The 13,225-nt window shown below is 57.0% G+C and overlaps 1 protein-coding gene across 2 annotated transcripts in view; it reads left to right on the plus strand.

Annotated features, from left to right (window-relative positions):
* The first annotated feature begins 2,721 nt into the window (after positions 1–2,721).
* Positions 2,722–13,225, plus strand: part of TMCC2 (transmembrane and coiled-coil domain family 2) — a 34,856-nt gene continuing 24,352 nt past the window's right edge. For both annotated transcript variants that reach the window (XM_062211284.1, XM_062211286.1), the window contains exon 1: positions 2,722–3,283. In XM_062211284.1, the coding sequence (XP_062067268.1) occupies positions 3,080–3,283 (204 nt within the window). In that variant the 5' untranslated portion in view covers positions 2,722–3,079. The remainder of the gene's footprint in view (positions 3,284–13,225) is intronic.

Here is a 13,225-nt window from a genome sequence, read left to right on the forward strand (position 1 = left end):
CAGTCATTATCCCTACTTCCAAAGAACTGGGACACAATGGGGCTTGATAACTTGCCCCAACTCACAGTCAGTGGAGAGCAGAGCCAGGATTTGTTCCTTAACAGGCCACAGAGTCTGAACTGTTAACCACTAGGCTACACAGTGTGAATGTTACAGAATGTAAATGTTAGCTAATTTAATTAAACACACCACAGGCTTTTCTGGTGAGCTGCACTACACCATGTTACATGTAGGCAGGCTTGGGGAAGTTGGCCATCACACTGAATGTATATGATAATAACATATCACCACTTAAGGGGCCAGACTTACGGCACAGTGGGTTAAGCCTCTGCCTGCAATAGCATCATCCCATATGAGTGCCTAAGGTTTGAGTCCCAGCTGCTCCACTTGTGATCCAGCTCCCTGATACTGAGCCTGGGAAAGCAGCTGAAGATGGTCCAAGTACTTGGATCTCTGTCACCCATGTGGGAGACCCGGTTGGAGTTTCAGGTTCCTGGCTTCAGCTTGGCCCATCGCTGTCTATTGTGGTCATTTGGGGAGTAAACCAGTGGATGAAAGCATTCTCTCTCTCTCTCTCTAACTCTGCCTTTGAAATAAATAAATAAAATCACACTTAAGACCAACTTCAAGCTAACAGAGAAACGAGACATAATTCAAAACTAGAATGCTGCTTCCTGAAAATTTCACACAGAATCTGTCCAGTTGTCTCCAGCTTAGGATCAGGCATGTGCATGGGTCACCATGTGCTCACCATCTGCCGCCCAAGGCTTGCGTCGCGACTTCGGGGCCCCTGTGCTCCTCAGGCCAAGTGAGGCACAGGGGGTGTATTTCCCTGCCTTACACCCTGCACCCCACCGGTTCTATCTAGTCCTGCCCACGATCTACACTGGCATCCTGCCATTCCTTATGGTTGGGAATGCTAAAGGCTTATAGCTTGGTGTTTCCACACCATGCCTGATCCTGGGTAGTGGCTATGGGGGATGGTTCTACGTTCCCAGCCCATCCTAAATTCCTATCTTCTAAAAATGGAGCTGCCTGCTTTAGAAAGTAAATTCTTAACAACTTGGTCTCTCTAGCACACACATTAAAATGAGCGGCTGGGAAGGGAATAAGAGAGCAGTGTCAGCAAACTCACGGACTAGTGGGGCTGCAGTGGGGCTGGAACGGCTCGACGGGTGTGAGGGAGACGGTAAACTGTAGAATCCTTCGGAGGGCGGCACTGACGCTCGCGCTGAGCAAGCAGCCCCTTCACCACGGCTGGGCCAGCAGACTCCAAGTGTTAGCACCCACAGGACTCGCCCGCAGGGCTGGCCGCGCAGACTTCTGGACCCCTGCTTGGCTTCGGCAGGTCTCACTGGCTTCTGAACACTTGCATGCTAGCAAGCTCCCCGGAGATGCTGATACTGCTGCTCCAAGGACCCCACTAGTGTTGAATGAGCAGGGTCTGTTGCATCCCCAGCAGGAAGGTACCAGGCACTCAGACGGGGTGGTCATGACCTTTCTCCATTTGTTTAAAAAAGGTTTATTTATCTATTTGAAAGGCAGAGAGAGAGAGAGAGAGAGAGAGAGAGAATCTTCCCTGGTTCAGTTCCCACATGGCTGCATCTGCCGAGGCCCAGCAGAAGCCAGGAGCCTGGAATTCCATCCCGGCCCCCGACCAGGGTGCAGGGGCCCAAGTACTCTGACCATCTTCCGCTGCTTCCCAGGTGCATTAGCAGGGCCTCGAACCTGTGCTCAGGGACGCCCCTCTCTCCGTTTCTTGGTAACTCCGACCTTTGCACGTGTGGTCCTGATTAGTCGGTGCGGTTGGCCAGGGTTTTACATAAGCGAGAGCACTGCTCGTGTACTCCTCTATACGCATCACCCCTGCCTTCATACCCTTTCACGCTTCAAAACGGCTTCGCAGTTTGCAAGAAACTCTCACGCAGGTTCATGTGCCTTTAGTAAGAGATGCTTCCCACTTCTGAGCTTAGAGCTAACACTCAGGAGACCTGCCCTTAAAGCCAGAGAGGGGCGAGGGCCCAGACCGCCTTCGGCTTAGCATCTGCAGCCCTGCACCGAGGCGCCCGTGTGCGACCCGGACCACGCGTCTGGGAGGGGAGGAGTGTTTCAGCCACTGAAGGGATGGATGCAGTGCAACACGCAACGCTAGGGCGGACTACAAACTTCCCCATCGTGGCCCCTTCCCACCGAACAGGGGGACGTGCGGGGGCCCTCACGAGCCGGCCTGGGCGGGTCCCCCGGCCCCGCGGCCGCCGCGCCCGCCCGCTCTCCGCAATGCCAAGGCGCAGCGGCGGCGCCCCCCAGACCGCTCCCGGGGGATCGCGCGGCGCAACCAACCCTAACGCCGCCGCCGCGCGACGCCCCCTCAGCCCTCCGGCCCTCCCATTGGCCGCTTGCCGCTGTCACTCCGTGCGGGCCTCGCCTTCGCCTCGCGGGAGGAGGCACCCGGGCGGGGTAGGTTGCGCGCTCGCCGCGGGCTCGGGCCGCGGCCGCGGCTTTGCAGCAGGCGGCGCGGCGGGCGCGGAGCGGGGCGCGCGGGCGGGGGAGCGGGCCCGGCGCGCTGCGGGCTCCGCGGCCGGCCCATGCGGGCCAGGGGCCGGCGGCAGGGCCGGGGGTCGCGGCCGGCACGGAGCGCGGCGGACGAGCACCCGGCCGGCCGGCTGCCCCGAGCCCTGCCTCGCCCGAGCGGGAGGGATGCGCCGCGCCGCGCCGCCCAGCTCCTCTCCGCCCTGCCGCGCCCTGAAGCAGAAAGTTTGGGGGCCGGGGGCTGTCTCCTTCCGTCCTCTCCAATGACTGCCCAAGGACTGCCGCCGCCCGGCCTCGACCGTGACCCGCCTCTGCTGCCCCGGTCGGAATGAACTATTCCAAGCTGTAACCGAGGCGCCCTCCTCGCCCATCCCTCACCCGCCTTTCAGAATCGCCTAGCTGTGTATCAATTCAAGAAATCGTGGCCAGGCGCCTCCCCTCCGTGTTCACAATTCAGACCCCCGGTCTCGCGCCCGAGTGTCCGAGGGGCGCGGTTTCCCCGAGACGGCGCGCTGCAAGGACGGACTCCCCTCGCCGACCCACATACACCATGAAGAGGTGCAGATCGGACGAGCTGCAGCAGCAGGGCGAGGAGGATGGAGCCGGGCTGGAAGACGCCGCCTGCCACCTGCCGGGCGCGGACCTCCGGCCTGGGGAGGCCGCGGGTGCTAACCCGGCCGGCGGACCAACTTCGGACGCGAGCGCTGCCGCGGCGCCCAAGCCGGGCCCCCGGAGCAAGCCTCCCGACCTGAAGGTGAGCGCCGCCCGCCAGCCCCTGGGCGAGCTCTGCGGGCGACTCGGCCCTCCGCGCCCCAGGCAGAAGTACCCCGAGCGGCTGGGAGTGATGGGGGAAGGCAGAGGGGAGGGGCGGGTGCTGGGGACGTCAGGGACCCTCGGCGGGTCGGCGTTGGTCTCCGTTACTCAGCCGGCCGGAGTGTTTGGATAACCTGCGTGAAGTGCTGTTTGCAAAGGGCTGGAGAAATCCAGCCTGCTGTCGAAAAGTTGACATCACTTTCCCTCCTGTAGGGTGGCCGGGGAAGGAGATTCCAGCGCCCTGTAGTCCTTTGCTGTCTTAGGCTTCCTGCGTCGGGATCTTTGGGAACCTTCGGTGGTGAAGCTCAGTTTGTCCATCTGTGAAGGGGGTGTGTGTGCTTCCTGCCGTTAGGTGGAGCCCGAGGTTAAGCTAGTGCTTGGAGATCCCTGCCTGCCTGCTGCCTGCGGAACCCACCCCCAGGGTGGAGGACTGACAGGTGGCCCGGCGATGCTTGGGCTTGGTGTGGGGCCTCGGTTCAAGTTGCACACACGCTGAGCCGGCAGCTTGAATCTGAATCCGAAAGAGCCCTTCGCGGGGAGCTGTTTATCTCCCAGCCCGAGGTCGCCGAGGCGTTGGCGAGTTGTAGCGAATCCCTCCATCAATTAAAACAGCAGCCCGGATAATAATGCCCCTTTGCTGGATCTGCGGCAGGCGCGGCCGGCTCAGGCTGCTGGAGACAGCTGGCCAGGGCGCTGAGCGAGATGTCGGCCCGGGGCAGGCACTCGGGTGCCTTGGAGATTGATGCCGCGCTGCGGTGGGGAGGGGGATTTTCTCCGGAGGAGGTGCAGGGTCCGGGCTAGGGAGCCGAAAGGACTCCCGTTACGTTCAATAAAGCCTGTGTGCTGTGGCAGCAGCCACTGAGGAGCTCACCGGGATAAGCCAATGACATCCCTCAATTGGCCGGAGAGGCTCCGGATCAGGAAGGCAGAGCCCAGGTGAGTGTGCGTGCGCCGTGTGTCACCTGTCTGTGTGCCTTGGGGAGGGACGTGCAGGGGGACAGCCAGGCCCTCGTGTGTACTTTTTAACGGTGGTGGTGGTTGTTCAGACCAGGCGTCTGGTTCTGTGGAGCTTCCCAACCAGTTGTGTGTCCAGAGATGAAAGCCGTTGGCTACGTCCCATCTGCCCCCCCCCCCTCCAGTCTACACTGTGTGGTCAGCAGAAGAGATGGTGAACCGAAGGGGTCCCTTTACGCAGTGCTGGGGGAGAGGTGGGTCTACTGCTGCTTTATTCCAGCCCAGCCCGGAGGAGCAGTCCGGCCAGCAAGCCCCGATTCTTTGGACCAGAGGGGACCCTCGCCCCGAGTCCGTAAAGGGCAGCCTGGGGAGCCTCCCCACTGTCCAACTCTCAGGTCAGCATTGGACACCGCTGGCCCATTCACTTTGCCCAGCCGCCTTCCTGAGAGGAGTGGGCTGGTCCCGGGGTGGGGGCTGCAGTGTCTCTCTAGATAAGGCTGCCTCGGGCTTGCTCATGTCCGTCCTCTCTCCTGGGTCACCTCGGTCTTTTTTTCCTAACGCCCTCGTTCTGGTCAGGGAAAGATAGAGCGACAGCACTGCACTTGATAGAGACTTCCTTGAACCAGAATCGAGATCAGATGTAAGAAAAGAAGCCTCGCCCCCACCCCCAGGAAAACACGCCACGGAGGTCGAGCTCAGCAGTGTGGACCCAGGCTGGCAGCAAGGAGCAGAAAACAGAGCCGCTGCCAGCTCGGGAGCTCCGGAAGACAGCAGAGCCTTTCCTGTTTACTTGTCTGCTCAGGCACAACATGTTTACTGAGGGGGACCGATGTCCCACCCCGTCCCACCCAAACGCGAACTCCAGGCCCTGGCAGGTCGATTTGCTGTGTGAGCTCGGGCAAATCACTCAACTTTCCTGAGCTTTTTCTGCGGAAAGGGACTGGAGAATATTAGACTGTGTCCCAACTTGTTTTTCCAAAGCTAGCACAGTTTTCCAAAGTTGCAGTTGGCTCTGAAATTGGGTGGAAGGTGACCTGTTGTAGAATTTGCTGGTGGCACGAGAACGGGGCAAGTTGAATTTTTAATACCTACAGCCCCACACCCGTGTGTGGCCAAGTTCTGGCTTGCTGTTGTTTTCATTTTAAACTTTGGAGGTAGGAACTTTGGGTCCGTTAGCCCACCTGGCGTTTGCTCAGCACAGCTTCGGGCCGCGGGGTGGATGAGGTGCACTGGACAGAATCGCCTTGAGAGAGGCTGTGTCTAAAGTGCCTCCGTGGGAAGAGGAGAGAATTTTAGCCTTTGGCAGACAGAGCTGATGATTAACTAGTGACAGCTGGAGGCTTCTGGGGCCCCTCTGGTGCGTCAGCACGGAGGGGCGTCTTACTCCTCACACCTGCACGACCTTCAGGGAGACCCCAGCAGACCCCAACCTTTCAGAGTCACATTCCCCAGCCGCCGGTTAGCTCCTTGCTTTGGGGGCTTTGTCCTCATTATCCGGTTCTGGGCTGCTACTGGAGTGCCCTCTCGCTCGCCACTCGCGGGGAGGAAATGCTGGGGTGGCCGGCCACAGAGAGTGCTGGATGATCCAAAGTACACAGAATTCTCCAGCCAGAAAACCCAGCTCCACAGAAGAGTGGGAGAGGGCGGAGCTTGGGGGAAACTGCAGAGAGAGACATGAAGCACGCGTTCCTGTCAAAAATACAGCAGGTGGCAGATATTTCTGAGGCCTGGGATGAGTGGCTGAGCAGGAGAGGAAGCTGGCTGTGTCCTGCTGGACGGTGGACGCTCAAGTCAGGGGGGAGCTGCCAGCCTTCCCAGCCCTTGCACAGCGGGAGGAATTGAGCTGTTCCCGAAAGGAAAGGTCTGGAGGTGTTGGCCAGGGCCTCCGCCCCGGTCTTCCCCCCTCCCCACCCCTCTCGCCTTACACACACGCACACACACACACAGGCACGCACACTGAGCTGCTCTTTTGTTGTCTTACAAAAGCCCCTGTGAATAATTTCCCCCCGGGATTTCTGAGCTGTCTGTCCCTGGAGAAGCTTCAGATTCCATTATTCCCTTCCTGGGTCTAAGCACTTTATCTTATTTATTTATCTTATTTATTTGATAGAGAGATCAATCTCGCATCTGCTGACTCAGAGAGAGAAATCGATCTCCCGTCCACTGGTTTACTTCTCAGATTCCCAAATGTCCCCAGTAGCCAGGCCAGGCCAAAGCTGGGAGCCGAGAAGTCGGTTGGGTGTCCCCTGTGAGTGGCAGGGAACCAACCACTTGAGCCACCACCTGCTGCTTCCCAGCAGCGTGGTAGGGTTGGCAGCAGAGCTGGGACTTAGACCCAGGCACTCTGATGTGCGATGCTCGTGTTCCAGGTGACATCTTAGCCACTGTCACTCTCGTGCCCGGCTAAGAACTTTTGACTCTGGGTTCCAACTCCTGTTTTCTGCACATTTCCGCTGGTCTTCCCGCGGCTCAGAGTGAGGAGTAGGCAAGTCGGTTAGCAGCCAGGTCCCTGGGGAGAGTCACTGCTGAAGCCCAAGCGTCTGCCTGCTCAGCCCCTTTGCTAGTGGTTGCAGGTGCCTCAGCCCCTCCCTCCCCCCACCTGCCTGTGTTCCTTCCACACTGGGGGTCCACTGGAGGAGGACTCCTGTGATCAACAGATTCCAAACACCCCCTTGGTAGAAAGGCACTGCTTTAAATTGTGAATGTGATGTGCTTGTCAAAGGACCTGAAATATGTATGTACAGTTTTAATACCAAAAGCAGAACAGACATCTCATCTCCCTTCTCCCTAAGTCAAGAGAAAGAACATTGACACTCCCAAAAAGCCCCTGCTTGTTTTATTTCAGGGCCTGGGGGTGGTGTGTGTGTGTGTTTTAATTTGACAGGGAGAGAGAGAGAGAGAGAGAGAGAGAGAGAGAGAGAGAGAGTTCCCACCTGCTGATTCACTCCCCCAAATACCTGCAACAGCCTGGGCTGGGCTGAGGCTGAAGACAGGAGCTGGGAACCCTGATCTCCCACGGGGGTGGCAGGAACCTAATTACTTGAACCATCACGGCTGCCTCCCAGGGTGCACATTAGCAAGAACCTGGAGGCAGGTATGGAACCAGGTACTTCAGTGTGGGACGCGGGCACCCGAAACGGCTTCTCACGCTAGACCAAATGTCTCTTCTAGCCAAGGGTTTTGATAAAAATGTATGGGTCTCAGTTTCTCTATTTTTAAAAGACAGGCCCCCTGCAGGAGTGTGGGCGGGCTGAGGGTGTGTGTGTGTGTGTGCGCGCGTGCGTGTGCACCCCCGGGGCTCTGGGGCCTGGCTGCATCCTGAGCTCCTGGTTTACTTTAGAATGGGGGCTCCCAGCTGGGCCCCCCGGGAGACAGACCTAAAAACAGGGAAATGGGAGGTTGCCTCTTTTCCGATAGGCACTGCCTTTGCCTCCGGGCGACTCCCAGGTCTGCCAGGATAAAATACTTACAAGAAAACCATGGGTTGAAGGACACGTGATCTGTGGACACTCACACATCACACTGTGGATTCAGAGACGTGGGGTTAATCAGGAAAGGGATTCCAGCGGAGGTGAATCTAGAGCAAACAATTGCCACAGGAGAGCAGAGGGCTTGCCACAGGGGGAGGTGAGATGGGACGTGCCAGGTCCTTTGCCGGGTTTGGCTGCAGGGGCCGCTCTCTGAGCCCTGGTTTACCCCACCTGCGCCTTGTGTGAGGCCGCAGAGGGGCCTGTGGCCCTGCCCCACCCCCACCAGTCTTCAGCAGCGTATGGAGCAGCCCTGACTGCCGGAAAAGCATGTGGCAAAGGAAACTCGGTTCTGTGCCGGGTTGGGTTCTAGCTCCCTTCCAGCTAGGACTGGTTGTTCCAGGGAACAGGCCCAGTATTGACACGATGTGCCTCTTTCTGTGTACCTGTGTCTTAACTGCCAATGCCATGGACAAGAAGGAATGTCTTCCCCGACAGGGAGTCAGAACATCTGTTAGGACCTGACTTTGGGAGCTGAAGTATTTAAAAAGTGTGGGTGCCAGGGAAAGAGGCTCAGGCAGCTTCTCCGTGGGGGTCTGAGAGGCCAACTCAAAACTCCTCTCTGTTTTCATCTGTCCGCTAAGAGAGGGCATCTCCCACTGAAATCCCCAAAGACAAGGAGGGTGCATTTTTGCAATGAGGCCATGGCTGTACCGGGCCCGCTTTTGTCAGCTGAACACTTAAGTTTCTGTGTTAAGAAGTTAGAACACAGCTGTTGGAGACAGCAGATACGTTTCGTGATGGTATTAGAAAAATAATATGTAGCTTTTCCATAGTCTAGCTAAGTTAGCTGCTCATATCCATCCCAGAACACAAAGCTGGCTATAAAAGTGGCAGCCCCCACTCAAGCATTTGTAAAGACAGTGAACTTGCAGCTTCTTGGTCTGTGTCCCTCTCCTTCCGAGCCCACTTGCGCATGGCAGTTACCGCGATGACAGAGTGCAGGCTGGGGTCGTGGTACACAGGGTTGAGCCGCCGCTTGGGCTCACGTCCCATTTTGGAGTGGCGGTTTGAGTCCTGGCTACTCTGCTTCCCACCCAACTCCCTGCTAATATGTCCAGGAGGCAGCAGATGATGGCTCAGGTGCTTGGGTCCCTGCCACCCGTGTGAAAGAGCTGGATGGAGCTCCTGGCTTCAACCTGGCCAAACCCTGGCTGTGGCCTGGTTGTGGCCCTTTGGGGACTGAACCAGTGGTTGGGAGATATTTTCTCTCTCTCTCTCTCTCTCTCTCTTTCCCTTTCCCCCCTCTCTCTGTTGTTGTGCCTTTCAAATAAATGAATAGGGAATGGCATTGTGGCATAGTAGGCTAAGCATCTGCCTGCAGCACCGGCATCCCATGTGGGCACTGGTTCATGTCCTGGCTGCTCCACTTCTGATCCAATTCTCTGCTAATGGCCTGGGAAAGGAGTGGAGGATGGTTCAAGTGCTTAGACCCCTACACCCACGTGGGAGACCCAGAAGAAGCTCCTGGCTCCTGGCTTTGGCCTGGTCCAACCCTGGCTATTGCAGCCATTTTGGGAAGTGAACCAGTGGATGGAAGACCTCTCTCTCTCTGTCTCTCCTTCTCTCTGTGGTTCTGCCTCTCAAATAAATAATCTTTAAGAAAAAAAATGATAGAGTAAGACAAGATTTTAAATTGCAGCAGGAGGGATCTAGACACAAGGAGAAGCTGGTAGAGTGAGCATTTAAAATGGGAAAAGGTAGTTGTAGAGGATTAAGTCACCTTTAAAGGACGGTTTTATAGACTTGAAACAAATAATTAAGTAGTAATTGCCCTGTTGGCCTTGTGGGTCCCTGCCAGGTGCTGTTGGGGGCCTTAAGGATGTTAAGGGCTCCTGCCCTCCATCACCCATTCTCATGGGGCGTCTCCCCTTGAGGGGGGGAGTGGGCTGACAGTTGGAGGCAGCGCCGAAAGCCATGTTGCCAGGCAGTACCAGCTAATTACGAAATGAGCAGAGCAGATAATGAGCCCTCTGGAGTTCAGAGCAGGGCGAGGTCCCTGCAGACTGGAGTGACCAGAGAGGGCCTTTAGAGCAGGGAGGCGGGGAGGGTGGGAGGAGGCAGAGGGCAGCGACTTTAATAAAACCTTCTTTGCTGTGTCTGCTGAGCCCGTTCTCCCAGGGAAAGACTCGGTGGACAAGGTGACCTTTCCCAGCCTGCACTGCTCTGAGCAGAATTTGCTCAGCAGTAAAAGAAAAGGAAATAAAATGAAAATGGGAGTTGGGACATCGTTTGCCCCTGAGGTGAACGCTGTTCTTTATTTTATTTTTAAAGGTTTATTTATGTGGCAGGCAGAGAGTGATGGAGAGGGGGGGAGGGACGGGGAGGGGAAGAGATAGGAGAGAGGAGGGGAGGGGAGGGGAAGGGAGATGAGGGGAGCAGAGGAGAGGGGAGATGGAGAGACCTTCTATCTGCTGGTTTTCTCTCCAAATGGGTGCAATGGCTCGGGCTGGTCCAGACTGAAGCCAGGGGCCAAGAACTGCATCCGGGTCTCTGACGTGGGTGGCAGGGGCCCAAGTACTTGGATCACCTTCTGCTGCTTTCCCAGGCACATTATTAGGGAGCTGGATTGGAAGTGGAACAGCCAGGACTTGAACTGGGGTCCATATGGGATGCCAGCATCACAAGCAGTGGTTTAACCCACTGTGCCACAACGCCTGCCCTGAACTTTGTGTTAAAGTCATCTATGATATTGGGGAAGAAAAAAAGATTCTAAAAGTCTTTCATCAAAAAGAGAAATTGGGGTTGGTATTATGGCTAGCAGGTTAAGCCGCAGTGTGTGATGCTGGCATCCCATACGGGTGCCGGTTCAAGTTCTGGCTGCTCCACTTCTGATCCAGCTCCCTGATAATGTGCCTGGGAAAGCAGAGGAGGTTAGCCCAGGTCCTTGGGCCCCTGCAGCCATATGGGAGACCCAGGTGAGGCTCCTGGTTCCTGGCTTGGCCCTAGCCTGGCCCTGGTCTTTGTGGCTGTTTGGGGAGTGAGCCCCCAGATGGAAGATCTCTCTGTCTTTCTCCCTCTCTCTCTGCAAGTCTGACTTTCAGATAAATAAAATAAATCTTTAATTAAAAAAAAAAAGAAAGAAATCCTTTCCCCTGTTATTTCCAACAGAAAGCCCACATGGGCTGACACAGGCAGCAACCCCCTCTTCACTCTCATTGTGGTCAGCACCAAAGCACGGGCCATCGCTCCTCTCCTGCACCACCCTCCGTCCCCCACCTGCAGCTCCTCGAGGGCACATGGAGACTTCCGCAATGCACTTTGGAGCCTGAGAGTGGAACTCTGTGGGCTTTCGTAGTGATTAGCTCTCTGATGCTGGCCCCGTTTCCATAGAGACCCTATAAATAGAGGAAACGTTGGCGACCTAGGCTTGCAAAGGCTTGGGGTGACCCAGGCACCCCGCTGAACCCTCACAGCTACACCGGCAGTGGGACGGAGGGCATTTGAGACCCAGGTGGGAGGAAGGGCCGTGCAGTCAGCTGCCAGGCAGGCTAATGAGCTGGAGGTTGCTGTGGCTTGGACGATCCTCCCGGCTTTTCCGGAATTGGCTGAGAACACGTGGACCTGTAGGATTTAGAAACAGCTCTTGACCGTTTCGAACCAGATGATGCCAGGGACGCGGTGCCCGAGGAGCTTTAGCCTTGGCTCACGCAGCTGTGCTGGCTGATTTGGGAGCGGACTTCCTCTTTGGAGGACCCACACCCAGGGAGGAAAACGGATGAGGCCAAACTGTGGGGAAACCGCAAGCTTCTGGGGAAGGCTCGTCCACCCACTCTTCCTGCAAGGACGACGCCGCTCGCTCGAAGATGGGTCCAGGGGACGACTCAGCACTTGTGCCTCTCCTACGGCCCCGCCTGTCGCCACCTCCCCCGGACGTGCCCCTCGCTGGCTAAGCGCTGGCCCATTCCCGGGAGACACCGAGGGCCCTGTTTATGTCCCACCTCGAACTTGCAGCTGCCTCCCAGCTCTCTCCCTCGTCCGCGGTGTCGTTTGGCCACCAACATGGTTTCTGGCAGCTGGGGACTGGGGACGAGCAGAAGTCGACACGGGGACGCCAGTGACATTTCGTAGCTGGAACGTTCCGCAGAGCAGGTGGCGCCTTCGGCTGCGTGGGTGGTGAAGTTCCCTCAAGCAGTCGCCATGGTTTTCCTCCGTTCTGAGACTCGTAGTTGGTGGTGCGTGTGTGCGCCGAGAGCTTTTTTTCCATACTCACATTGTTATGTCGAAACTCCTGAACCATCTCTTCTCTGACACCCACGGGCCACGCAGCCCGGCCCAGGCTTCACACTGCTATTCTGGTCTCCCTCACACCTTGTACACGAGGAAAATCCCCTCCTGTGGGGCAGGCTCCCTCCTGCCGTGTTGCTCTTGGACTTCTTTTTTGTTCTTTTCCTACCATCGGCTAGAAGAGACTTCTGCGGTCCCGCCCCCCCCCCCCTCCCGGGGGGCTTGCTTTCACCTGCAGGTCGGCTGGGGAAGCGGAAGTGACCGCGTGGTGAAGGGTCCTGCGGGAGTCCTGTAGCGCAGCACCCGCAGATCCAGGTCTACACTTCAGGGGCCCTAACTTCCCCTGACTCAGACGATGTTGTTTTGTTTTGATCCTGCCCAAGACACTGTTCTGGAACACATACAAATACCGTATCTACTTTACTCCTGGCTTCTACTTCAGTCTTGGGTTCAGTGTGTGGGCCAGTGAGGGTAAATTAGAATAGAAGTAGGGAGGGGTGGGCGTTTGGCAGAGCGGTTAAGAGGATCCGCCGGTTAAGCCGCCACCTGGGACACCTGCATCGCCTATCAGAGCGCCTGTTCGAGTCCCGGCTACTCTGCTTCCAGGTCCACTCCCTGCTAATAATGCCCACCTGGGAAGCAGCAGGTGAGGGCTCAAGTATTGAGTCCCTGCCACCCTCCCTCCACTGGGTGGAGTTCCTGGCTTTGGCCTGGCCCAGCCCTGTCTGTCGTGGCATTTGGGGACTAAACCAGCAACAGTCTGTCTCTGTCTCTGTGCCTTTCAAATAAAATATAAAAAATAATAGAAGTTGGAAGCTCATCTGTGCGGCTTGGATGAGCCGCTCGGCTGTGCCATGCCTCAGTGTCTTCTTGCACAGCGGCTACACTGATGCTGTGACCTGATGCAAGGCCAGCGTCGGGGTGGGACGTGAGCAGAAATTGCCGGGCACTTTGAAAAGCTCTGTTGTGTCATTTTAAAGTAAGCTGGCCATAGTGTTAAGGGTCCTGGGCAACATGGCCAATGGGCACCTCCACCCAAATCAGGCTATGGGGAAGGAAACTCCCCAGAGGCCCCAGAGGTCATCTTTCGAGGATGGGCTTCTCCCTGCGCGGGGCCTGGCGGGGCCTGGCGTGGAATGCTCTGGAGACGGCTCGCACTGTGTAATGTGGCCATT

The sequence above is a fragment of the Lepus europaeus genome, chromosome 14 (genome assembly GCF_033115175.1).
Source record: "Lepus europaeus isolate LE1 chromosome 14, mLepTim1.pri, whole genome shotgun sequence".
Classification (NCBI taxonomy): Eukaryota; Metazoa; Chordata; class Mammalia; order Lagomorpha; family Leporidae; genus Lepus; species Lepus europaeus.